This window comes from Colossoma macropomum, unplaced genomic scaffold, assembly GCF_904425465.1.
Source record: "Colossoma macropomum unplaced genomic scaffold, Colossoma_macropomum, whole genome shotgun sequence".
NCBI lineage: Eukaryota > Metazoa > Chordata > Actinopteri > Characiformes > Serrasalmidae > Colossoma > Colossoma macropomum.
Window position 1 is genome coordinate 21451406 of NW_023494793.1, and position 27646 is coordinate 21479051.

Sequence of the window (27646 nt, forward strand, 5' to 3'; positions counted from 1 at the left end):
AGGGGGCTAACAAAGTATGCAGACCAACAAATGGACTACAGTCTATAATCGTAGAACTACAACAATCACCTATATGGTAAGTGGAGCTGATATAATAGACAATGAGTGTAGAAACGAGGTGGTTTTAATGTTATGACTGATTGGTGTATATCTACACTCACTGTCCATTTTATGTGGTACCATGTAAGTGTCACTGTAGTGCTGAGAATGATCCACCATCCAAATAATACCTGCTCAGTGGTGGTCCTGAGGGGGTCCTACCCACTGATGAACAGGGAAAAGGGCAGTGGCATAAATTATGCAGAGAAACAGATGGACTACAGTCTGTAATTGTAGAAAAATGCACCTATATGGTAAGAGGACCTGACAGAATAATCAATAGGTGTAGATATGTACATAGTAAAGTGGGCAGGGGGTCTATAGGCTGTATGTTAAACAAAGATTATGTGTCCTTGTCGTGTAAATGATTTATCCAGTACTAAACGTGGGTCTTTCAGAGGCCAGAACACATGCAGTTCATCAGTTCATTAAGCGTTAGCATGCTACACAACCATTGGTGCCAGAAATGAGCCTAAAAGGAACTTTTGCCCTCGAGTTCACCATGTCTGCCTCTTCACAGTTGGACTCGGCTGAGTGGATGGCGCAGCTGACGTCATACCGAGGGGATTCAGAAACTTGCCCTGCAGACGTCAGTGGAAGAAAAGCCTCGATAGAAACAGCTTCAAGTAGCTTTAGCTTTCGGGACGACACGCGAATTGAGCATGCAGGACGCACGGCACAAAGACCCCACCGGCGCACGAGCGAGTTCAGCCGAACCGAGCCCGAAATGCCAGCTCTGAGCGCGTAAATAAGCCCAGCATGAAGCGCAAGAGCGAGCGACGACCCGAGTCGAGAAAAAGGCTCTGCGCTGCAAAGAGAGAAGAGGCGGAGCCGAAGGCTGACATTTACATCGCTATAACAGGTAAACAGACTCACATTGGAGACTCCTGGCTGCTGTTAGGTACACTTCGAAAGCCTGCCAATTAAGAGGAGGACATGTGGACTATTTGAAAAGGTTTTAGCGGGTTGTACAATGACAATACACGCATTTACCAGTAAATATACCCAAACAGAGTTATAATGCACATAAACTTCACGCGTCCTCGCTATGTTGATGTGACATGTCTGACCCCGTATGTGAACTGTGAAGGCTGTTTATTAGAGAAAGCGGAGCCGTATGTGTTCACGTTAAAGGGAATAAATCGCTCCTCACGTTGTTTGAAGGGCTCTCGAGGCCACACGCGGTATTTAATTCCCTTGAATTAAAGTATCCATCACTGTCTGGACGGTATTGTGGCGTTAAGGCCGCGGCAGCAGCTTCGTCCTCTGTTCTCCGATTCCATCGTTCCATATAAATCGCCGGACGATCAGTGACTAGATCGAGGATCAAAGCTTTCAGTCGAGCGCACTTCTATTGGCCAGTGGAGGCTTCTCTCCTAGCAACGGCTTGGGCAACGTTCCAATTAGAATCGCGTATGCCCCGTTTGGCGAACTTAAAATTCTAGGGGGAGGGGCCTAAAATGATTGACGTGTCAGCCGCGCGTAGCAACCAATAGTATTCGACGAACGAGCTACAGTTGCGCAGTAAGGTACAAAGTTAGAGCGCCGCGAGAGAAAAGGACAGTTTGCAGAGGGCGAGATTTAAATCCAGCCGTTTGGAGTCGTTGTCAACATGAGGGGCATTTAAAGCTAGACACGAACTGCAGTAACGTGTCCGAGATCTCGAGGGGTTACATTCAGGATATGAGGCATCTCCACCTTTTTTCACAAACGCTTGGTACTAGTTAAAAGACAGTTTAGACGCTTTACACGTACAGTGGTGGAGGAGTTGGAGGAGCAGCCTGCACTACACTCCGCAGCAGGGAGCGCCGCATTGTGAAACGTCTGTGGAGCAAAGTTTTTGTGTGCGGTGTAGTAAAAGGGCCAGCAAAGATCTTTAAAAAGTTGTTTATAGACTAATCTTCAGAGCCAACATGTCTAAAGAAAATACTCATCCATTTAACGGCATTGAATTCATCAAAGGTGGGTGTTTAATGTGTTTACGTGTCGTTCTTAAGTGAAGTTAATATCGTTTCATTGTCCGAATGAAAGAAGCCAGCCTCCGCTGAGCGCCCACTTCCGGGACGCGAATTCAAATCTGCTCCCTGTTTTCGGTCCAACAGAGTGATTCGCTTTAGCGCATGTTTGGTTGGCTGAGCTGTTTCGCACTGTAAGCTCCATTTCACACAGCCTGCTGCTTTTTTGCTGTAATGGTTATTGTTCGATGTGTTTTGTTTTCCAGACCAGCTCTATTTTGCTATCCTCAAACAGAAGATCAGGAGCTCGCCTGAGAGACACTGTTTCTGCATAGATGAGGAGCTCTCCTATGAGAAGTAAGAGCTGCTGTACAGCTGTGTGCACAGTAGTGCAGCTCGATTATGGCAAAAATCATGATCACGACTGTGTTGGTCAGTGAAGAGATCACGACTGTTTAACACGATTAGGCTACTCATTGGCTTTGGAAACATCATGCATTTATTTAACGTTTAATGCATTAAAACGTTTTAACAGTGGATATCTTTGGACTTTTAAAAATAATTTAAATGAAAAATAAAATAAAAAAATACTAAATAAAATAAGTAATATATATTTAATTTATTTAATGAAAATATTAAATAAATTAAATAAATAATGTGAAAAAAGCTGAAAAATAAATAACATGAACTATGTTGTAGTGCACTTCCAAAACCTACTAAAACTACAAAACATAAAAATAAACAAATGAGTCCAAAATAGATGAGTTTGGGCCTTTAGGGAGGGGCTAAAGCACAGTGCTGTAAAGGAAAGAGATTATCTTATTTTCATTAGTGTTAAAAGCCAAAATCTTAACTGAAAATAAAATTTCATTTATCCACTTCTTGTTTCATGCATGTCCCTTCCATCTTTTATAATATGTGTTATCACCTCTTATCAGTAAGAGCTGTGAGGTTTTTAATTCTCTTGTTGTTCTCTGTATCTCTGTATCAACAGCTTTTATGCAGACTTTGGTCCTCTCAACCTGGCCATGTTTTATCACTTCTGTTGCAAGCTCACCAAGAAGCTGAAGGTAATGGAGATTTATCATGTATGGGGTTACATAACCTTGTGCCAACAAGATATGTAATGTTCACTTGGGCTTATTGTATAAGCCATTCAGCTTTTGTAACTAAGTAGCCAAATCAATCATAAATAAAATCTGCAGTTGACTACCCCCCAACAGATGATACACGTAGAAGAAAATGAGATATTGGTGTGAATACATCAGTGTGTGACTCTTGGTTTTTCCCCTAAAAACAGATTTTTTCACATGCCAAAAAGAAAATTGTGTTCTACACATGTGGTGACAAAAAGAAACAAGCAAATGCTGCCTATTTAATAGGATCATATGCGGTGAGTATCAAGTTATTTAAAATGTCAGTCATATGTAGCAGAGTAGGTTTGTGCTATCCAAGATCAGTGGAGCAAGGATAAATCATTTGGCTGCATTCCCAGGGGTCTGGTGTTGGTCACTCCTCAGACTTGAGTGTCAACACACATCCTCAATAAATTCAGTGGTTAGTGATCTCCTCCAAGCACACAGAGGTACTTTACAAGTTTGCTGATGGCTCAGAAACATGCAGCAGCAGCAGCCTGAGTGAAAATAACTGCAGTACTTGATCTCCTAGATCTTTTGTAATACCAAGAGGACTCAGAATTGGAATTAACTTGGAGTTGGACAAAAGATTAAGTTGGACAAAAAGCAAGAATGCAAAAAAAAATTTCAGAAATGTAAAATAGAAAGAGAACTTGCTTAGCTGGTGCAAGAATAAGTTCCTCTTTTTTTTCCCCACCCAAAGGTGATGCATCTCCAGAAAACACCTGAGGAAGCTTATAGTCTGCTAGTGTCCAGAAACACCACATATCTTCCCTTCCGGTAATTGACATTTCATGTAGTCTAACAGAAACTATGAATATATATACTCTGGTAAACTTATGCATTTTATTTATGCAATTTGACAACTAGACATTTATGGCGAATTCTCATGTTCCCCCTTTTTCTTTCTCTTTGTAGAGATGCGTCATTTGGAACTTGCATGTACAATCTGAACATTCTTGATTGTTTACGTGCTGTACACAAGGTAACCTGGATTCTTAATTAAATTTGCATTTGCATTTTGGTGTCCTCATTACAGTACAATGACCTGCCGCATCTCCTCACACCATATTTCTTTTTCCTTTAGGCTCTGCAGTTTGGCTGGCTAAACTTCTCCGACTTCGACGTGGAGGAATATGAGCATTATGAGGTAGTTTGATCTGTAATATCCTGCTCTGATCCTAAACTAAAGAGGTGTGAAAATAACCTCTGGTGTTTCCTCAAAATGTATGTCACATGTTCCACAGAGAGCAGAAAATGGCGATTTCAACTGGATCGTTCCAGGGAAATTCTTGGCCTTCAGTGGTCCGCATCCAAAGAGCAAAATTGAGAATGGTATGATAATGTTACTGGAGTCATTTGATAAGATTTGTAAATGTTTCATAATGGATGATTGGCATTTCACATAATAGTCCCATTTTAATAGTTCCATTTCATGGCTTCCACAGGTTACCCACTCCATGCTCCTGAGGCATACTTCCCATACTTCAGGAAGCACAACATAACCACTGTCGTACGTCTCAACAAAAAAATGTATGATGCCAAACGCTTCACAGATATGGGTTTTGACCACCATGACTTGTTCTTTGTTGATGGGAGCACGCCTAACGATGCCATTGTCACCAAGTTCATGAACATCTGTGAGAACTCTGACGGTGCCATAGCTGTCCACTGTAAAGGTAAGTGCAACTTTTGATTGTAGCCAGGTGCTCATTTGATTTGATGATTGTTAGTGTAAAGAGGAATTCCACAGATTTTTACAAATTTCTGCATAATTGAATAGGTCACATGTAAACATGTCATTTAGAGGGGTTTGATGTGAAATTGCATTGTGGAGAAACTTGCCTATTCAGATTTTCTTTGCAGTGGTGGTGACAGAAACCAGGGGTCATAATGTCACACAAATATAGCCATTTTATTTACTCTCCTGACTGACCAGTGAACCTACACCTGACTGTTGTGTTTTAAATGTAATGTTAAAAATGGTAAACCAGTGGGAAATCAAGAGTTTTCATTGGGTACTACTTTGTGTTACAACAGCCTGCATGTACAACTGCATCTCTGACGTGAATTTATTTTCAAAAATCTTTTTCAGGCCGAAAGCTTGTCATAAAACAAGCTTGTCATAAAGTAATGTCTCAGCCATAAGGCAGTGTGTTTGTAACCATTTCTGTGAGGTAGCTTTTAGAGGTATTCTCATCAACAGTTGGTTCCTATCACCACCACTGTAAACAATTCTGACTTTCACTTCTGTTTCTCTAGATTGAAGCATTTTATATCAAACCACCCTGCTTTATTTTGCTCACATCTTAATCCTTTAATCATGCAAAATATCAGTTTTTTAATGAATTAAAAACCATTGAAGAATCATTCTGCTGCATATCGGTATATCTTGAACTAATGTTAACTAGCACAAAACCTGTAGAACAAAGGTAAACTTCAAAGATAATATGGGCTTTCTTAACAAAATGTAATTATATCACTGACTATGTTAATCAGAAGATTATTTTGACAAGCCAAGGAAGGTCTGTTATGGATCTGCGCAAATAAACATTTAGGAATTATTGCTGATGGATGTTTGGGTTTCAGCTGGCCTTGGCCGCACTGGAACACTGATAGCCTGCTACATGATGAAGCACTTCAGACTGACTGCAGCTGAGGCCATTGCCTGGATCAGGATTTGCAGACCAGGTTCGGTGATTGGACCACAGCAGAACTTCATTGTGGAGTGAGTAAGCTGCTCTGGTTGGTTAATAAAGATCATATAGAGAAGAAAGATACTTGATTGTGTCCTTCACGATAACATGCATTATCAAAATATAGGTATGTCCTCAGTCAGGAAAATCTACATGCCTCCATGACATGATAATACTGTCAGGTTTCTCTCATGCACTGCTTTTCTTAGTTGTGGTCTCAAACAATATAAATAGGTTCTTGTTTTCATAGGTTATGAATAAGGCTAATATGTACTATCTGCTTTGGCATCATTCAACAGTATGCAGTCCAGCCTGTGGGCAGAGGGTGATTTGTACCGGCAGAAGCTAAGCGAGCTGGAAAATGGCTCCAGCAAGATGGCAGTCACAGGAATACTGTCGGGGGTGGATGATATCTCCATCAATGGAAAAAACAAGAACATAGCAAGGAGAACAGAAATGGTGAGAAGAGTTCAGAAGATGACAAATGGTTAGACTTTAGTAGGACTATCTTTGGAAGAATCTGGAACAGAGGAACGGCTTAGCTTTAATTCTCTTTTATTGCATGGATATCTTCACTTGCCTTTATTCTACCATGTACTCCTGTGACTTTATAAATGTATGGGATATGAAGTGATAAATGGAGAAAAATGTTTTCTTCTTCTCAGTATTTTGATGAGGAGGAGGAGGAACGCAGTGGGCTCACACAAGGTGACAAACTGAGGGCACTAAAGAGTAAAAGACAGTCCAGAGCATCTACAGGCTCTTTATCGTAAGTATCTCCATCTTACCCATGGACGTCTTAGTGCATATGTAGTCAATCGGTCCTATGGGGCTGTTGTATGTGGATTTCAAGACAGACAGAAGCAATTAGGTTTCATATCACTCCATCTTGCCCCAGGCCCATTTTGTTTGCATACTGGAATTATGTTTTGTTTTAAAGAGTTCTTGCATGGTTCAAAACAGTGACCATAAAACAAACCTCACTAGTCTGCACTCAACCCCATCATGATCACTTATTCTTAATAGTTAAAAACTGCAACAGAAAAGGAGAGAGATTCCAAAAGCCTTTTATCGCACGGCAGGCAAACGGTAGTAAAATGCTGCAGCCTACTGGGCTCTTTATGGCCTGAGTGTTGTCTGGCATTGCAAAGGTAGCAGAGACATGGGGCACTAGGAGTCTCTGAGTGGGTGCCACTCAGGTTTTGTATCTTGGAGGTAAGTACTGCCTAGTTTGTAGTGTCCTTGTTCAACATAAGCAGTTGCTGTGGTAATGAACGTATGGCTGCCTTAGTGTTTGCTTGATTGTTGGTTTCCTAATTTGCTAAAATGCTTCTCTGTATTGAACACATTTTGTCTACACCGATGCAAAGAAAACAGCTTTGAAATTTAGATGTTACATCCATCACTGTTCAGCAGTGGTTCCTGAAAGGCAGAGGTTGAAGGAGCTTTGGTGAATGGCTGCTGAAAGATTTTCAGCCATCTTTATTAAATGTGTCTGTTTCTCTGGTCTGGATTATGGCCTGAATTGAATGCTTTTGTGGAAAGGCAGTTTGTGCTTATATTGTTTATTTGCTATTTGTTGCTTGTCATGCAATGCAATACGGAAGAAAACTACATTATGCATTTATGATGGGGTTGTTCTAAAACACTATGACCCAATATAAGGTCAGAAGATTAAATTGGACAAGATTGTATCTTACCAAGTTCAGAGAGAGGGGCTGGAGAGATATAGTTTGGCCTGAAGAGAAGAAGCCTTATAGCCCAGAACCCAGTGTCTTACATGTTGCATTTCTTCTAACAGTTTATATTGTTTTAATGTATAAAAAAAGCTAGCACTTCTTTTTCAACATGGAACAAGATCTGAGGTTCTAACCTTATTGTTTGACTTGCATGATGTCTTGCTGTATAGGTTTTGTGGGTTTTTGCTCAGTCTTGTTTCCTTTGCATGACAGAAGGCATTAACACCTTGAATGCATGGCTCTGTATTGTACGGTACCTGAGGCAAGCTTATGGCAGTGCCTCAGGCATCCCCCTTTTCTCCACACTGCTGCAGACTGAATTAGCTCAAGTCAACCATCTGAACTGTGTGTAGACAAGTTTTACATTTCTGACAAAAAAATAGGAACCTGGCAAATTGAGTCAGTTTCTTTACAAATCAATGCAGATGGCGCTTCTATAAAATGTCATACTATATGGTAAAACTTGGGCTTGATCTAGTCTGCAGTGGGGAAAAGAGGAAGTCTCTTGAATGGAAATCTGTTGTCTGTCCTTCCTTATTTTGTTTTACTTAAAATGTCCCCATGTCTAGATGGCTGGTAGCTATGCTGGTTTCTTCACTTTGTAGCCTTGTCCTGTGGTGGCTGTTATTTGGCTTCCCCTCTTCCGTCCTCCATTACTGTATAGACGGGTTAGGATTATAAGTGATCTCTCCCGCCTGTACCACTTACCCCTCTCTGGACTTGGAATGCTGTAAGTGTGCTCACGTCTTATCTGTCTCAATGATTCCCCTTTCCAGTCTAAAACAGGGCTCCTTACAGGTTCTGTCAGTAACCTCTCATGTTTATGCATATCTATTGGTGTCAGTGCAGTACACACATTATCATTGCTGTTGGTTGCGAAATTCTTGAGACCAAAACCCCACATTGTAGGAGAATGAGCCTACCTGTGCTTAAATATTTTAACCGATCTAAAATGCATATAAAGTGGTTTAAATTTTGGTTTAATCTACCAATATTGCATCGCTACTCATCTTCCATTAGTTTGTAGTCTTCCTCTTGTCCACAATGTACAGTTTGTCTCCAGTATTTCCCTCCCTACCCTCATAAAAGTCCTATTTACTAAGGGTTTTGTTGACATTGAGGGGTTGGTGGTGAGGTGCAGAACTCTGAAGCATCCCTCTGTTTGTTCTGTTTGGGGATGACTCTGGCATCCCTGTTTGCTTGCTCTGCAGGGGTGCAGCACATGGCTTTTGTAAGATTATTGACATGGCTCCTGCAGCTGGCTTTGTCACATTTGTGCTTTGTGTCCAGCTTTTCTCACATATTGAAATGTCTTTTATTGCTACAGGTTAGAGGAGAATAAAATTCACACCAGGTCAACATCTAACTCATTAAGGTAATCTGTTCTGTATTTGAAAATCTGATGGCCCACACTTTGTCTGTTATTTTATGACAGTTCCGACAGTACAGTTTGATTGGTTGAGAAAGCGTTCTGGCTACGCTATTCTTTGTGATAACAGCACATTTTTTTTCTACTGCCACTGTATCATTCCGCAACGCATTAGTTGCTAAGTAACAACTGCTTTGTAGCTAACTGTTAGTTCAGTCTTCTTTACCACATACAAAAACAGAAAATGACATTCACAGGATATTCAACGTTCTCTTCTTGACATGATAAAAACATCCAAAAACTAAAAAACCTACAAATAAATATATTTCAAGTGTCCATTGTTAAATTTAGCTGAATATAACATTTTGGAAATGCAGATCACTGATGCTTTAGTATTAAGGGACCTTCTGTAAAGTACATAACATGGAGTTTGCCATGGATTTAATTAGAATAAGACAATCTCTTCAAATTACGTAGTAGTAGTAGTAGTAGTAGTAGTAGTAGTAGTAAATAAAGTTGGTTCAATTAACTGGAATTTGTGTTATGCTTTAAGGAAACGACTCTTTTTACTACAAGTATTTACTGCTATTACTACTAATACTGCTACTACTACTAATAATAATAGTAATAATAAATATTATTGTTGTTGTTGCTATTGTTATTATTATTTTTTTTTATTATTATTATTTGATTTTAGCTACACACACAGGAAATGTATTTGGTTCTCTGCCTTTGGGGACTGAGAAAAATGTAGGTTTGGTCATTTTTGGACATTTTATTTCATGAGGAATTGAGGAGAGAAAGTTAAATAACCAGCGTATGTCTAATATAAAACCAATCTTACCATGCTATCCACAATGCAAAGGATGCTACTTATTTGGTGGAGGGAAAAGCCAAAATTATTTTATATAATATTTGGGGCTTCTTTCTTTTTACTTTTCCCCATTTATTTTCCTGAACTGTTATATAAAATCAACGAAACACTAAAGATCATATCACGGATAACACAATCTATGGTACTTGCCTTCAGCTTTTGCCTGCGACCGAATCACAGCCGTGATGTTATTCATGATAACACACTCTTTTTTTCATGTTCTGTTGCTTAAATATTGTTTTATTTTATGTCACTTGTTTCGCTTGATGATATTTTCTGTTTTATGCAGAATAATTCTACAGTCAAGTGCACAACGCTGTAAATCTGTAAAATCTCAGAATCCTTCCGATAATGTGGACGTTAGGAAAAGAACCAGAACCTCACTTGGATCCAACAGAGCTAACAGGTTGGTATTTTTACGATCGCCAAAGCATGTGCCTGTACTGTAGTAAATAATTTGCCGACAAGTTAAAACTAGCCAACTTGGCAGAGCTACAGTTGGTTTTGCTCTCATTCATTTTGTGCAAATGATCTATTCCCTTCCCTTCCCTTTGACAGCCCGTTATTACATTCCAGACTTGCAAGATCTTTAGGCAACTTGCATGTAATGGCCAGTGAAAAGAACCATGAGTTCTCTGAAGTCAGTCCAGGCCCTATGGCTACAGGTAGCATGGGCAGCCAGGCAAACTTAAAGCACGTAAGCTCAATCAACAGTGAGCTGCTGCCATTGCCTCCTCAACCCAGCAATATCACCACAGCCTGAGTCTCGTCAAATTAGTAAGTCAGTAGCAGCCCCCTACAGGCTGAGCTTCACAAACTACTTAAAAACGAGTCTGCAAGCTACGCTCTACTTTACTTGACTTCCTGCATGACTCTAGCAGGTACGGCTATAGCTCCTCTTGACTCTCGGCTTACACACTGTTCTGCCTGCTTAGTCCGATTGTGCATTCTCCTGAGGGGGTCCAGGGGTCCGTTCTCTCAATGAACAGTCAAATAATTTAGACTCAATAACAAATAATTTTGCCTCTTGCTGTCCCCTTCATGGAATGAGAGCTTTTTCATAGCTTTATAATGCAACTGCAATGTTCTGCTTAGCCAGTGTAATCACATGAACTGTAGTTTTAATAAGCATGTGTGTATGTCTCTTTCTTTCAATCTAACAACTCTCCATGTAACAGAAGAGCAGTGTCCAGAAGAAGGAAAACTCTACACTCTTTGCAATCAATGCGCTTTACGAGACTATGGTATTTCACCTCTTTCTCTCTTTCTTTCTTTTGGCTTCCTACTGCTTCTTCACCCTTTAATTGTAATCAGGTGCTATTTTGGATTAAATACATGTTCTTTACATGCTAATTGAATCTTTCTTTCTCCTCACAGTCATGTCATGCAAAAAGCTAGAGCACCTCTACTCCGCTAAACTGTTCCTTGAAGACCCAAGAGAGAGTTACTTCATAAAGTCTACAGGTTTTTATATATATATATATATATATATATATATATATATTTCTGTGAGCTGTCAAAAAGGTTTTCTATGTAAGACATCTTAAAAGGTGATGGTGCTGACAGGATTAAATCATGTTATCTACCGGAAAGAACTGGAAACAAAGGGAGCTTTAGAATGCTAACATTATGTGAAGTAAACTTTTATTATTATTATTATGTAGTCTTCTTATTAACGTACTGTACCCCAACCTGTGTGAAACCTGTGTGGTCCATAATATACCACTCTGTGACCAACTGAAAGGTGTACACTAATGTGAATATTATTTTAAAGCAACCTCTGTTGGCAGCTGAGAGCTGTATATACGCAACTATTTGATAAGTGTAAAGGACTTGTTGTAAATCTTTACCTGTAAATACTTTATAACTTTTATTTTGAGTCCCATTTCAACATTTATGTCTTACCATGCTTCTTATTTCCTTAGCACGTTTATATATTATGTACTAAACCTTCGTGTGGAAAGGATTTGAATCATCACATGCTTTTTAAAGTAAATCCTTCATTCTCTAATGAAGTTGTGATGTGATGTTTTATTTCTTGTGGTTTTATGATGCTTTCTGAATGGTCCACTTTGTCATCTGAATATTGATACATTAAGATAATGTCGGAGTTCCTTCATGTCAGAAAAGTTTGCCTTGCCTGGCCTTGGTGCCAATAATCAGTTCACAGGAAAGTGTACTGAAACTGACCAATCATGGATCAGCATATTAGATTATTGTAAGACTACTAAATATTATAAGGCAGTTTTAACATCTTTTCCCTTTAAGGGTCGCATGTTTCTGTACTGCCACATTAGAAATGCACTGGCAGAAGTAGGTTATTATACACTCTCAGCAAAAAGGGGTTCTGTATCAGGGGTGGCCAAACCTTTTGCCTTTGGCGTGCACAGTGCAAAGTTTGCGATTGGCCAAGGGGCAATAAGAATTCAAGTTACTTACAGAATAGAAATGTGTTCTCGTATTGGTTGAGGGTGTATGGTTATGGCAACTTTCTATGACTTGCTTGCAACAACAAAAAAAAAGAAGTTTCTATAAAAGTCTGTATTGTAACAATAGATGAACCTTCTTTGTGCTATATAGAACAATTTTGTTGAAGGTTCTTTAAACATCCAGATACAACAGGTTTTCAATGATAGAGAAGAACCATGCAAATGGTTCAGTGTTAACGTTTCTATGTAATAACCACTGTCTTTACTAAACCCTGCTGAAAAAAGTCATAGAAAACAAACATTTCTGTTGGTTCCTGGTGGTGTCCAGTAGTCAGTGGTGATATTTAGTGTTTTCCTGATGGGTTGATATCACAGTGTAATGGATTCTAATGGTCTAACAGGTGTTCTGGGACTGATCCCAGATGCATTTAATGGTTTTCTAATGGGATTTGAAGGTGTTACCACAGGAAACTAAAGTTCTCTTAATTGTAATCATTAAGCCAATTCTTAATAGGAAGCAAAACCATCAGGTTTTAATCCTAATTGTCTTTTTTCAGCAGGGAAGATCCTCCCTTTTAGGGGATGTCAACTTTCTAATTCAAAAAGTCGAGTATATTCAGAGTATATTCACAGTTTAAGTTCAGTAATAGTATCAAAGCCTGTGTAAAGAGCTTACTGTAAAGCTAGGTAAGCTGCAATCGATATGCTATTTGATGAACTCTGCGTTGTAACAGACATGTAATAAACCGTGCACTGTAACAGTAGCTGATGCAGCTGACGCAGTTTAAATACTAGACTATATTTCAAATCCAGAACCCATTCATGATAACTGCAGCCAAATGGTCTAGACTGTGAATAAATCAATTCGGGGCAGTTTTCTTACATTCTGTTTGAGAGTATAAAGGTGTTTTTGGCGGTTTGCTTATATAACCGTAACCTTCGCGCCTCCTTCCTTCTCCCGTTCCCTTTAAACAGGAGCGTAAACATCCGTTGCAGCGCGCGGGAGGCGAACGACGCGCCGCTATTGGCTCAGAGAGCCGTCAGTTCGCAGCGGCGCGGTCTTAAGTGTTTAAACCGCATTGGTCCGAGCACGGACTGTTTGTACGACATCTATCATTGGCCGGCGTTCGCTCTCCCCGTGTTACTCCTCCTGCTATTGGTCCGGTCCTCCGGCGGGCTCTAACATCCTCGCCGCTGATTGGTCGCGTCCCGCTCAGGCGCGATTTCTAACGCGGGAAAAGAGGCAGTGAGGTCGGGTCACTGTAACGAGCCTGACAGCGGGAAGGGCGGAAAGTACCTACATTTACTGACTCGGACGGAGCTTTTGTGTTTTTGTGCTTTTTTTTGCTTTACATTTCTTTTTGGAAATGATTACTTCACTGCAGAATCAGCTCGTATCTGCGGAACGACAGACGCACTGACTTTTCTGCAGCTGGATACTTTTCTTCGCACTTAGGCTACTTTGCTAGCTTCGTGGAGGATTTTACACAGCACGTTTTAAAGCTTTTGAACTTTTATTATTTTATAATTTTAGATATAAACATATATTTTTTTCCTACCATGGCTGACAGCAAGCACCCTCAAGTTATTTTTTGTAACGACTCTCCAAAAAGGGTCCTGGTCTCTGTTATCAAGACGACTCCGATAAAACCAAAAACTGTGGATTCAATGATGCCCACCAGCCCCGGTTTCAGCGACTTCATGGTGTACCCGTGGAGATGGGGAGAAAACGCGCACAATGTGACTCTGAGTCCGGGATCAGGGAGCGGAGCCGCCTCTCCCACCAGAAACACCTCCGCCACAGAGACAGACATTTCCTCCGCAGAGCACTTAAAGGTGAGAACTGTGTTCGCCATGGACGAGTCTGTTTAAACGGCTCTTTATCGATTTGAAAATATCTGGCAAAACGGAGAAAAAAGGTAATAAACAGCCCCTTTAGCGCTAAAGCACCTCAGTTACTGTGTAAAAACAAAGGAACACACAAGACACTGTGTGGAAACGGTGCGTCTCAGTTCGAAAGTAGTTGGAAGGCAGATTTTTATGCTTGTGGTGCTGTATTAAGTGATTTGAACAGTTATTTGGAATAAAACTTGAGCATATTGGTAAAAGGCCCGCGTTTAGGCTGGATTTTAAAACCCTCTTCATACTGGAGCAGCTGGCTTTTCAAATGACGTCAGCTTTGCGCGCCAAAAAGCAGCGGACATGATAGCACTTCAGAAGCAAAGCACACTTACAGCAGACAAGCAGTTAAAAGTAAATAAATAAATAAAAGTGGATTAAGTTGGCTGTGGGTTGCTCACAGCTTTTCTTCATTGTGTAAAATATAAAATCTTTTTTTATTCTCAGGTCGAATTTGGTCATTTGCATGATACTGGTTTAATGATTAGTGTGTTGTGTTTCAACACACTTTTCAGGGTGTTAACATTTTATCTTCTGCCTTGTTTTAGGATGGGATCCGTCGTGGCCGTCCACGTGCCGACACCGTCCGCGAGCTCATCAGTGAAGGTGAGAACTCCACCAGCCGCATCCGCTGCAACATCTGCAACCGAGTCTTCCCCAGAGAGAAGTCACTGCAGGCACACAAACGGACACACACGGGTAAGTCCCTGTCCACTTGACTGCCGTAACCTGTGCAGATGGGACAGGAGGACAAAAACTCATCTCCGTTGCTCTTGTCGCAGGTGAGAGGCCTTACCTGTGCGATTTTCCAGAGTGCGGGAAGGCCTTCGTCCAGAGCGGCCAGCTGAAAACCCATCAGCGCCTCCATACTGGAGAGAAGCCTTTTGTTTGCTCAGAGAAGGGTAAGAACAACTTAGACAATTTTGAAATGATGTGGTTTATTACGAACCAGAGTTAATTTCATAGTTATTACATATGTATTACTGATGATTAATGTTCTAAAGCCAGATTCAAATTTAATTCAAATATGTTTTTGAGTGGATGCAGACAACTGTACCACTTAAAATTCTCTAGAATGCTTGTAATGTTTCAGGTCACCACTTTACTTGAACAGAACTGTTACTCCACTGCGGTACATCAAGATACCAAGAATAACTTTCCTTTCTATTTTCCCGCTAGGCTGTGGTAGCCGTTTCACTCATGCTAATCGACACTGCCCTAAGCACCCATACGCCAGGCTGAAGAGAGAGGAGCCCACGGGAGAGCCAGGGAAATCCCAGGGGGCTGACAACAAGGCCGTGGCTGAGTGGTTAGCAAAGTAAGCAATTTTTTTTTATTGGGTTATTCGAAAAATAAAGAAACTATTGTTTTTTCCCCAATTAGGAACTGGGTGGGGCCTACCAAAGCACTGTAGCATTGTGATCTTGGATGCTAGAAAGAATAGAATTTGTTCTTTTGTGAACACAAACATGGTTTTAGGAAATTCATTGATAATGTTGGTCAGTCAAATAAATTGGCATTATTGTGAACTTAACAGACATAAATGAGCAAATCTAACAACATTCCATTCTCAGGTACTGGCAGATGAGAGAGCAGCGAGCCCCTGCCTCAAGTAAAGGAAAAACCCTGAACAAGGTTGCCATGGAGGACCAGGAGCAGCAGGACCCCATGGACTTCCTGCCCTCCGATGAAGGGGAGGAGGAGGAACCAGAGGAGGGGAAGAGCAGCAGTGGGGGCGGGGCAGCCCGGCGACGCCTCCAGGAACAGAGGGAGCGCCTCCACGGAGCACTGGCTCTCATTGAGCTGGCCAACAACCTCTCCCCCTGAATTCACCAGTGTAAACTATAGCCTGGGGTTGCACCATACTGAGTAATATGCAGTGTAAGGCAAAGTATTGCAAGTGAGATCTCTTAACGTCCCTCCTAGTTCAGCACTTCACAGGGATTTTACATTACCAGCGATTTTACTCAGTGTTTGTAACCCTAGGATTTCCAGCCTAACAGTGCACCTGTGAGGTTGGCATAAGCTACAAGCACCTTATTTTTGCTTCCAGTTTTAACGTTAGGCTGCTACTATGGTAGATATCTTTATATGAAGAATGTTTTCTTCTTTTTCTGCTTGTCAAAGAGAGAGAAAGACGATCGTTTTCATGTTTTGTTTTGGTTGTGTTGTGCACTTTTTTGTGGTAACGAGTTTTTCTTTTCTTTTTTCATACAAGTTTGTGTGATAAGTTGTGAGCATGTTTATGTTTGTTGTGTACATAGGTGGGTTTAGGCGTGCGAGGTTGTGATACAGGGTGCATTCACCTACTGCACTCAGTGTTTTTGGCGATGGTATAACCAGTCCAGTCAAGATGAAACCAGCATAGGCTCTGTGTATTTGGCCACGAAGGGAAAGCAAGAGGTGACAAACAAGAGGAAAGACTATAATCCTACTCTCATTTTACATTATTAGTTGCACCTGAAATTTAACAGTAGTATGATTTGCTGCATATAGACCTTTGTTGTCTCTTCAGCTCACTCTTCAGTGGTATTTAAGACCACTGTTGTTTTTCAAACCCGCCACCTACTGTCATCCTAAGGCTTTGAGGTTTGAGACTGCGCAGTTACATTGACTAACTCAAGCTCAGAAACATAGAAATAGTAAGCTCCGTATACTTTCCGCTGACATACAGTATATGCACTTATTAGTTTATAGCAGGCATTGCTTCATGGTTACAAGCTGTACTGAATCATGTACATTTAGTGTTACTTCTACTTCAGCAGTTCAACAGTGGGTTAATGGTTATGTCAATGGTTGTCAACTTTAAAAGTGTGACAGTAGAAAGAATATTCAAAAGGTTCTACTTAAAACCAAGAGATAGCACTTGTTTTGGCAATACAAAGAGTTTTGCATTTTGATGCATTCTGTGGTCTGACGGTGGCAAATTCATAGTCTGAAACACTACATTAAGGGTTTCATCTTCCAAAGCCTTTATTATCGATTGACTTTCTTTTAAAGTTTTCTTCCTAAAAACAGAAAACACTTACCAATCCCTTTGATACAATTAGATGGTTAGTACAGTGAACTTTGGCTTATTACATGAACTCAGATGCCTGTGTGCTGAGAATTCATTCACAAAACGATCTAATCTGGTGAGAATACGTTAAAAAAACTGGAAAACATTTTTACAGTTCAACATCCAGTGAGACACAGATTTATTAAGTACACCTAATTCTTGTATGTTTCCTTATATATAGAAGTAATATATTTCACAGTCATTTGGAAAGCTGCACAAGGTATACCTTTTAAGTTAAATTCTCAGAAGCGTCCTTTGTGATTGCCTTTGTTTTTTTGTGACAACAGAATGTAAATCAAGTTGTTCGATCTGTAACATGGAAAGTTTGCTGTGTGGAAAGGACATTGTAAATGTGTAAAGCATAGATAATCCTTAGTGTTAGAACTGCTGGTTTTCATTAAATACCATAAATGACTGACAACATCTGTGCTGTATTAGTCATGATTTATAAATCCCAATACAGAAAAACAAGATCATTATTGTCTTTCTTAAATGTACACATACAATATACAATACACTTTTCATATCAACAAAAATGTAAAAGTGTATGTTCCATACACATTACTTAGATGTAACTATATTTACTATATCCTGAGGCAGGAACTGACAGTTGTCAGAAAAAGCACTTTCTGACCCCCTAAGGGTGCTGATATAAATATTCAAGTACTTATATTTGACATATTTTATCACTGTACAGTTTGGATCAACAAGTATAAAATTTAATACCAAAACAGTTGTTTTTAATATGCAAACAGAAATAAATTGTTAAAAAAAATGTCAATACGATATGCACTGCCTATAAAAGTATTACATCAGTCTTGTCACAATCAGGAATTTCCAAAGAAAGTGGCACTGACTGAATTTAGGAAGACTCCATTGGAGGCATGTTGCCTTCAAAAGCTCCAAATGGAAAAAAAATTCTACCGTCAATGACTGCACAATATCTTTGATTCATAGACATCCTGATATAACGCATCTTCACTGGTAGTACGTTAGTTATGCAATAATTTTCAGTGATTTGCTGATGGACTGGGGGTTTTTTGATTTCCTGATTGATTGTGGACTTTGTTCTCATAAGGCATGCTCAGTGTGGGTCAGGTTGGACGGCTGACATAAAAAAAATAAATAAATAACATTCCACTTCTTGTCCACATGGTTGTTTTAGTACAGTTGTATGCAAACATTTGAATACCTCTGGTCAAATTACAAGTTTTGTTGATTTTATAAATGACAAGTTACATATCCTCTACAGGGCAAAAAATGTAAACATGAAATTTGTTCTGCAAATTATATATAATTTATATGAATTTGCTAAACTGTTCAATGTAGAGGATGTGTACTTATTTTCACGTCAAAACAAACAAAATATGTATTTTAAACAGGGATGCCCAAACTTGTGCATACGACTACGTTTGGGGTGACTGTCCTGCTGTAAGGTGATGGGCCATCCCCTGAGATCTGGGGAATTATTGGATCCAAGTAGACTATTCTGTTCTATATATGTGAGATCTAGGGAGTTACTGGATCTAAGTAGACTATTCTGTTCTATGTAAGTCAGATAAGAAACAGTGAGTCAGTTCCGTTGACAACCATTCATGCTCTTGCTAACTGGTTTGCATATTGTGGTAACTGTTTTACATACTGGCCTACGAGGGTGCTCATTGATTGTGACGCCTAATATTTTGGCTGTCCTGGTTGATTTATTCAGCTTCATGATGGCCTTCTTTACTGGCTTTGATGCTTCATTGGTGTCAAGAGATAAAAGCAAGAGACTCCAGGTGCAAACGTCATATCTAGACCTTTTGTTAGCTCTCTTGTGCGTGAACTAAGTCTGCTGTGACACATAGCTAGCCAAGAAACAAGTGAACAGCCAACTGTCAAATCACAGCGGCCGAAACACGGGGACTATGTATAAAAAGAGCTGCGATTCTACATCCCACAGCCAGTACAGACATACAGTACATAAAAGCTGCACATGAACGGAATTGATGCTAATAGTCAGCATTTAACTTCATAGTCGGTGTTCAGATCTATAGATATAGTCCAGTTACATATGGACTGCACACTGTCGTCAGTGTCATTTAATAAGGTAGGCTATAACAATCAATAGTTAGTGTTCAATGTAAACACAAATTCCTGACTGCAGCTTTATAGGCTACAGTCTATAGCTCAGACTGCAGTGAGTGGTCTTTTCTCAGCTCTGTCCTGCAGCTCCTCTACCACAGGAACTCTCAGTTTGTCCTCTTCTTGGTTTGTGGTTTGTGCAGAAGAGCTACTTTGGAAGGTCAGGTATGAGTACACCAAGCCACCAGTGATACTGAAGGAGTTAAAGCAGGAGAGTAAAATGGTAAAAAGACAGTAAAAAATATTTTTTTCACATCACAAATGTCTGCTATTTAGAATGGTTAAGGTATCTTACCATATATTTAGTCCTACAAAGTTTGCCCATGAGAAGACATAGTCTCCTCCGAAGAACATACCAATGTAGGCGACAGCAACATTCTATGAAAAGTGAAAATAATATTGTTCAGAACTCAATTCAATTCAAACTTATTTAAATAGCATTTAAAAAGAAATCAAGAAATCAAGACCTAAGCCCCACATGATTAAGCTGATGGTGACATAGTAGGAAAATGAGCAAGAGGAAGAAACACAGAGGAACCAAAACTTTAAAGAGGAAGACATCTGCCTCCATTCAGCAAAACTCAACGAGAGCTATGAGAATTAGGAAACAAAATGAGGCCAAACACTAAAAAGAAGCATTCAGCACAAAAACCAATGACTAAAGTTAGAAGTCTATCAATTCAGATTTGTGGATAATTAAAACTGATGGACTGTAGAACTGATCGTCATTTTGGAATAAATGAACTAATCTATTACTTCTTAACTAGCATGTCTTTCCCATATTGCACAATACTATCAGAAATCTGCAAGCAACAGTATACAGTTTCTAGCTTAATCCTAAACTAAAAAGGTCTTTTTATAGTAAATGACTACTGATGTTACAATTTAATCTTAGATCAGATGTAATCTGTGTCCAGGGAACTGACTCAATATGTTTAAAAGTCTGTAGACACCTGCTCATCCAACGTTTCTTTTAAAATCAAGGGTATTAATAGGGAGTTTGTCCCCTTTTGCTGTTGCAACAACCTCTACTCTTCTGGGAGGGTTGGAACATTATGGAGAGGATTTGACTGCATTCAGCCACCAGACCATTAGTGAGGTCAGGTGATGATGTTGTTAGTTCTGGATCACAAAAGCCAGTCCAACTCTCCCACAGGTATTTGATGAAGCTGTATCACAGTTCTACTGTTCCACAGCCCAATGCTGGGGGGCTTTACACCCCTTTATCTGACGCTTGGCAGTGGGCTTTTTCTACTGGCAATGATTTTCTAGAGTTTTTCTGCAAACGTCAGCAATGGATGCACCTTAAAATGAGTTCATTTACTACTTAAAAGAGGTGTCTGGATACTTTTGAACATCTTCTCTGAAGTCCAAAAAGCTTAGGAATGCATGGCCACCAACAGTTCACTGTAACAGCTGAAATTCAAACCCCAATTTTTTTTTCCATCTTCCTGTTCTAAATAGTTCAGCTCAGACTTCATTGGAACCCACACATGCTACTAAACCCTTAAAGAAAAAGTCGTCTTAGTACATGTGCCTGAATGCTCTCTAACCCTCCTACTACTCTGGGTCATTCATGGCAGGTGCTGTTACTACGTCCTTAGCCACTCCTCCCTCAGGTCAGCCTGTCAGTGCTCAAAAAAGCAGCTATAATATATTGTGGCATCTAGCGGTGAGGTTGCAGATTGCAACCAACTGAATACCCCTCCCCTCACCCCTCCCTTTCCAAGCATGTGGCAGAACATACAGTGGCCATCAGGTTTTCTGCTGTCGCCTGTCTCAATTTCATTTCGCTTCTTCATGTTTTTGCTTCTTTGACAACGAGGATTCACCCTTCATTGTTTGTTCTTGTGCTGAAGAATGAGTATGATCCTCCATCTGTCACAATTTGGGTTCTCAAACTTCTCAAAACACAAAATGGTTAAACAGCACCGGCAACCACTTCAACATAAAAATGCAAAGCCACTCTCTAGAGCCAGTGTTCGGTTTGTCCAGTCTCGGCTACTGTAAAACCATGGCAGCGCAAGAGGACCTGCTCCTGTGTAGATACAAAGGGCTCATTCTAAGCTAATGATAACACAATAATTCCACATTACATGAGATTACACACTAATGAAAACATGGTTTTGTATACTATATTCCAGTTCTCTTAATAGATCCCCCTAAATCTTACATACTGCACCTTTAGAGTGCCCACCTACTAACTACTGGGACCTGTTCAGCACCAGTCCAATTCCACCATCAAACAATATGGACTACATATCCCTCAGATACTCTCTTTCCAATGTCTTGTCAACTTTTGTGCAATCTAAACCACACTGATCTCTGGTATTTCAGCCTACTTTTGTCTATTATGTGCCTGTCTCTTTGCTTTACGGACCAACACCTGTCTGGCCATGCTTAAGCATGATCCTTGGCAATTATCAACTCAAATGTCTATTAGACTATTAGACAAATTTGATGGAGATTCAAGAAACATAATGAAAGGCAAATGAAGATCAAAAGATCAAATAAAGATTAAAAGGAAGAATAAAAAAGAAAAAAAAAAAACAAAAGGTTAAATACAAACCTTAACTGCTCCAATAACTGTAGTGGTTAAGGCACTGTTGTAATAGCTGCACAGAACAATAGAGTACATCAAAACGAACCTGAAATGATAAAACATCAAAGTTATAACTGCACTTGTTAGAGGCCAGCTGGAATCGTTAAAAGTGCTGCATTTCATTTACAAAATGACAAGATGAAGAGTAACGTACCCCATGGCGCAAGACAGCAGAAAATACAAAATGAAACTCAGGGACAGCCACCCTTTAAAGGCGATGGCCTAAAAAAAAAGCAGAACAAGATGAATGTTTTCATGTTAATGCAGCTGCATCACATTTTTCCAATAATTTATTCATGTAATCCTTCACTCACTTGCTCAATCATTTACCTTTTCTAAATCTCCAGTGTAGGCACTCGCCAAAGCAGTGGGTATAATGATGATGAATGCATTGTAGAACAAAATCCCATACTTGCCAAGGCCCTTTTGAAAGCAGAACAATACATCAGCACAACTGAAAGGCAGAGTTAACTGGTGACTGATAAATCCGGTGTTTACTTAGTGGGAAAGGCTCCACGTTCAGGACAAGTTTTCACCAGTTTTCCTAGATAAATAAAGCCCTGAGGAATATGACACAATGGAAATAGTCAACTCTTCGATGTAGAGTCAAGGTATATCACCTGACATTTACACTTTTTTAGTGTTTATCATTAAAGTCATTTCTATTACAATACTTGCATTTATAAATTTATGGTAGAAACATATTGTTGCTGTGGTAATATATATGTATATATATGTGGTACTTCACATCTTTGAAACAGTAACTTTGTAAGTGAAAGAAAAGTCAGTCTCAACTTTCATGTATACGCTTTAAAAATAAAGATGCTAAAAGGGTTCTTTGTGAAATGCCTTAGAAAAAACACTTTAGGTCCCCTAAAGATTTCAATGGATAGTTCTTCAGAGAACGATTTTTGTAAATGAGATGTGTGAGTGTGAAGAACATTTTTAATGTTATAGGAAGAACCTTTAAAGTGGAATTCCACCATTGTTTACATTTCTTACATTTCTGCATCATTTAATCATCTCAAAATAATATAAATAATTCAAATACAGCGAACTTACACACTTAAGAAAGATGGTTCTTCAAGGGTTCTTTAGTAAGAAAAAATGGTGCTATATGGAACCATAAACACTCAAAGAACCCTTTGCTTGATTAAAGTGTTCTTTAGTATTGTTAAAGTGTTCTTCAGATTGATGGAGAATGTGTTTTATATGGTGCTATATTCTAAAAAGCACCAAAAAGGGTTCTTCTATTGTTTTCAAAAGATCTATAGCACATTGTTTCTGAAGAACCATTTAACAATGCAAAGAACCCTTGAAAAGGGAACTATTTTCTTTACTAAAAGAACCCTTGATGAACCATCATTTTAAAGTGTGTATCACCACCACTGTAACGGAATCTGAGATGGTAAGCCTCTCCAGAATGGCGCATCTCACATCAAACCACTCGACTTTTACTATTTAATTATGCACAGTTTTTGTAAAATCGGTGGTGTTCGCTTTAAACCGGTATAGAACCTATTCATTATGTGAAGATTCCTTAAACCTTAGAAAGATTCTTCACACTCACAAATCTCTTGCATGGTTCTTTAGAGAATCAAAAGTGGTTCTTTTATGGCACCTTTATTGTTAAGAGTGTGAGAAGCTTTCAGTCCAAGTAATTTTGGACTGCTTTTACTGATCCAGTCATCATAAAATATTCCTATAATGAAAAGTGCAGCTGGTGTGTCCAAATGTTAAAGTAAAGTAAAAGTAAAAACGGGGGGAAATAGAGATATAAGGTACATTTGATATGACAGCAATTACATGTTAATATTAATTAAAAAGTAATAACCATTATATTAATAAACGGCCATGCTAAAACAATAAGTTACATTAGACACATACCTCAACTCCCAGTTTCTTCTTTGTGTACACGCCATTGGCAGCTGTGAAGACATCGTTGAGTAGAACAAAAGTGTATCCTTCTGCATCGAATGCCAGGTCAGAGCTAAACACATTTAAGAAAATGTTACTTGTTATGATTTTGAGTCGAGATATCTTTACCACACTGCTGAAATAAAGGTGACATGCTGATCAGTGAATCATGAATAGATTACTGTACCTTGCGGCGATCAGTGCCCCAAACACAATGGCTAGCACACTGCACACCAGCTGAGGTGAAAACGTTGTCCTGTAAGATTAAAGCGATGTCAGGTTTGACATATACAGCCTGCACACCCAAAAAACCCAGATCACTGATGGATTTTTAATGCAGTTGGGCTCTATATAGAATACTTTAAACATTTCTCTGGGGTTATTGTTGGTCTGGGAAACCAAGCAAACATAGCAGTGAAGCTAGTAATACTGAAGTGCCTGAAGTAATACTCAAGTAATACTGAAGGAATTAAATGAACCTTCAATGCACAGTAAGAAAGTGACAAAGTGCGTCATGTACAATCACAAGGATGCAAGTTCACATTCCATCATGGTAGACCAAAGAAATCGAATGAATGGAATGAAATTCGAAGTAATTCTGAGCGGTGTGATGAAATGCTCCATTCTAGAGAAAACTTACCAAGTGAGAACTGTTTATGACGGTGATAGGAACCAGACACCCAAAGCATTTAATGCCACCTCAGAGAAAATTTATCAAAATGATTGCAAATACATTGCCTGATGCCTCTGAATTTTTGTATGTTTTGTGACAGTTTTCTAGCAACGTTTTTGGACTAAAAAGCATTTTTTAAACACATGCAGAGTGGTGTGCAAGGAAAACAGCACCCAAAGCAGACGTGTAGGTTCACTGCTCATTTTGGGGTAGTAAATAAAATGGCTATGTTTGCGTTGTAGACATTGTGACCCCTGGTTCCCATCACCACCACTTTAAAGAAATTTGAGAATAAGTTTCTCTACAATGAACCATTACACATCAAACTACTCTGAATGACTTTGTTTACATTTTAATAGTTTATGCAGGCGTAAGCAGAAATTTTAATAGCAGAATTCACCCTAACTTGCAGATCTTACATGCTTGAAATGGAATTATATTCAATAACAGTTCCAACATTTTAAGTTTAGAAAGCACTGCGGCTGACTATAAGAACTGTTCCTTGGTGTTTCTTTAAATAATTGCAATGAAAGACGCCTACAAGACTCCAAATCATTCCACTTGGAGATCTTTTTTGATACATACCTCAATATTTTTGACTCCATAATCATTGTCAGTAGAATAGTGAATTTTCTGAGCACAGTGAACATGGGCAGGCTGTAAAGCAGAGAGGAACATGAAAGTCAGTGATAGGCAAACTACACCAAAATGAGTCACCATTATAAGAAGTACATAGTTCAACTTTTTTTATAGTAGTCATTGCATTCTTCAATAAAACACATCTCCATGTTCAGATAGAAATAGCCATTCCCTGTGGCTCTTTACAGAGCTGTTATTAACGATAGTAAACACAATTAAATACAATAATCTTGGGTTAAATTATCCAATATTCAGATAAATCTTAGCTGTTTCTATGACATATGTCCTGAATCATAAACATCAAAAAGCTTTATACCTTAATTTCTTCGTGCTTCCCAGTCCTGTTACATGATTGCCAACATAGAGTAATGGCAAAGGAAAAATCTGAGGAAAGCACCACATAAGAACAAGATTGACAATAGTTCTTATTTATTTATCTGTAAACGTAAATATTACAAAAACAAGCCTCTATATAAGTATCAGTATTAAAAGAAATTAATCAGATTCACCTTTCTTGGTAAGCTTTTGTCAAAATCCTGAAAACTGACTGCTTTGCAGACTTTGGCTAAGTAAAGAATGATGATTGTGAAAGCCATCTGAGGGGAGAAAAAACAAGACTCAAATACTGTCAAGCTTTGTGACAGTCCACAGTATTCATAATCAAAAATGCAATAAAAAAACTCACCTGTCCAACTGCAAGGAACATGAACGAGGGAAATCTATACAAAGGCAGTACATTTTAGTTGCTGGCCCACAAATGTATTGTACACTTACACAAGTATTTTGAGCCCTACAAAAATGAATCAGTAACAAACTATGAATGCATTAATATATGACATCGTAACATTGTTGTTGTCATCTATAACCTAGTGCAGTGTCTCCTACTGTCAGTCTTGTGGTCTAGACACTTTTTTCTCAACCACTGAGCCCCATCATTGGTTAATAATCAAGTCTTGAGCTTAATCATTTATGTTAGAGCAGGAAAACTATGAAAGCATGAAGTCTAGATGGACTACTGAACTAAAACCACTTATCTAGTATTCATCTAAGGTTGTAGTAAAAAAGCATATGACTCTTGTAGTGAAAAATCAAATTGAAGTGCTGCTTTAAGATATTCAGCAATCTTACAATAAACTAACGGTCCACTCCATGATAAGACAGAGGGGTAGACTCAGTACACTTTCTGCTGAGTTCATGCAGTTCAAGTACTTTTTCATACGTTATTTCCACACATCATCATTATAATACTAGAAAGTTTAGCTTTATCACCTGTCTGTAAAGCACTTTGAGCTGCCACTGGCCGAAATAAAGATTCTTATTGTTGTTGTTGTTGTTGTTATTACAAGCTTGTCACAATAGGAGAACCCTTCTTGGAGCTATACAGAACCATTTTCGAAAATGCTCTATACAGAACCATAACACCCTTCTCCCTGCATTTAAAGAAACATTTCACCATATAAAGAACCATTTAAGCCTGAAATTCCCTGAAAAACATCTCTGTAGGAGTTTATTTTAACACAAACATGAGGAAATGATCATATATAACTTTATTACAGACTGAAGGGTTTAATCTAAAGAGATCTGGTGAGAACCTGAAGTTAGGACACGCTGTGCTCATGGATCTAGGCTACAGGTGAAGAACATGCTAATGGAAGTGAACAGTAATGCTAGTGAACAGACTAACAGCTCCAACTTACCGGTAGTTGGTTAAAACAGTCTTGTTGACCACGATGATGAGGAAGGAGCTGAGGGCATAAAAAGCGGCAGAAAGGAGCTTTACGATCTGGTCTTGTCTTGAGGCAGGAGTTCTTGACATCTTGCTGCGAGTACATGGCGCTTCCGGTAACCTGTCGCTTTAACGTTGTCGTGTAAGTATTGCAGCCATTTCACACTTTCTACACTGCTGGTGAGACTGTGTACACTCGCGCACACACACACACTCACTCTGAGTGTGAACACGGTGTCAGTAAGCTGGTATAGGCGGCTAAACTGGTTCAGGAGAGTGTAAAGTTGACTCACCCACTCTCACTCAGAAACTCAGGGAAGTGCAGTGTCAGCCGAGGCCGCTAGGTGGCAGAAAAGCGCCGCTACCAAACCATTCAGCAGCCATTCCACAGTCACACATCATGCTAATGTGAACGTTTCGTTTTTTCCTTTATACACTCAGATACACAGAGCTCTTACAGAAAAAGCAAAAACAAACAAACAAACAAACAAAAAAAAAAAACAGACTTTCCCACCTCGTAATTATTTTCTTTTATTTGTATGTGATAATTAACAAAAATATAACCCCATCTCAGCCAGTGTCAGAGGGGAATCTAAGAGGTGTTTTAACCCATCTCAAGTACAATCTCTCTCTCTCTCTCTCTCTCTCTCTCTCTCTCTCTCTCTCTCTCTCTCTCTCTCTCTCTCTCTCTTCTTTGCTGACAGTGTTTTA

General features: G+C 39.3%; 3 protein-coding genes across 7 annotated transcripts; 2 read left to right on the forward strand and 1 right to left on the reverse strand.

Annotated features, from left to right (window-relative positions):
- The first annotated feature begins 668 nt into the window (after positions 1-668).
- cdc14b (cell division cycle 14B) lies at positions 669-11883 on the forward strand. 5 transcript variants are annotated; one of them, XM_036578787.1, is made up of 16 exons: positions 669-961; positions 2321-2411; positions 3049-3124; positions 3355-3447; positions 3894-3970; positions 4109-4175; positions 4278-4340; positions 4438-4525; positions 4639-4869; positions 5780-5918; positions 6186-6345; positions 6552-6655; positions 8953-9000; positions 10158-10274; positions 10427-10645; positions 11246-11883. In XM_036578787.1, the coding sequence occupies exons 1-15, from the start codon at positions 859-861 to the stop codon at positions 10629-10631; spliced, it is 1662 nt and encodes a 553-aa protein (XP_036434680.1). In that variant the 5' UTR covers positions 669-858; the 3' UTR covers positions 10632-10645; positions 11246-11883. The 5 variants fall into 5 exon arrangements, 4 of the variants coding, with proteins under 4 accessions (XP_036434680.1, XP_036434682.1, XP_036434683.1 ...); XR_005007643.1 differs by lacking the exon at positions 11246-11883 and adding an exon at positions 8195-8355 and having other exon boundaries at positions 859-961; positions 10427-10451; XM_036578789.1 differs by lacking the exon at positions 10427-10645 and adding an exon at positions 11047-11112 and having other exon boundaries at positions 859-961.
- A 1586-nt stretch (positions 11884-13469) lies between these two features.
- Positions 13470-17264, forward strand: znf367 (zinc finger protein 367). Its single transcript, XM_036578793.1, has 5 exons — positions 13470-14133; positions 14745-14895; positions 14979-15098; positions 15376-15514; positions 15771-17264. Exons 1-5 carry the CDS (start codon positions 13858-13860, stop codon positions 16021-16023), a joined length of 939 nt encoding a protein of 312 aa, XP_036434686.1. The 5' UTR covers positions 13470-13857; the 3' UTR covers positions 16024-17264.
- A 401-nt stretch (positions 17265-17665) lies between these two features.
- slc35d2 (solute carrier family 35 member D2) lies at positions 17666-27271 on the reverse strand. Its single transcript, XM_036578792.1, has 12 exons — positions 26907-27271; positions 25895-25928; positions 25719-25805; positions 25526-25593; positions 25156-25227; positions 24085-24153; positions 23868-23970; positions 22311-22403; positions 22135-22202; positions 21948-22026; positions 19674-19756; positions 17666-19571 (listed from the first exon to the last, which is right to left on the reverse strand). Exons 1-12 carry the CDS (start codon positions 27023-27025, stop codon positions 19424-19426), a joined length of 1023 nt encoding a protein of 340 aa, XP_036434685.1. The 5' UTR covers positions 27026-27271; the 3' UTR covers positions 17666-19423.
- Between the last annotated feature and the right edge of the window lie 375 nt (positions 27272-27646).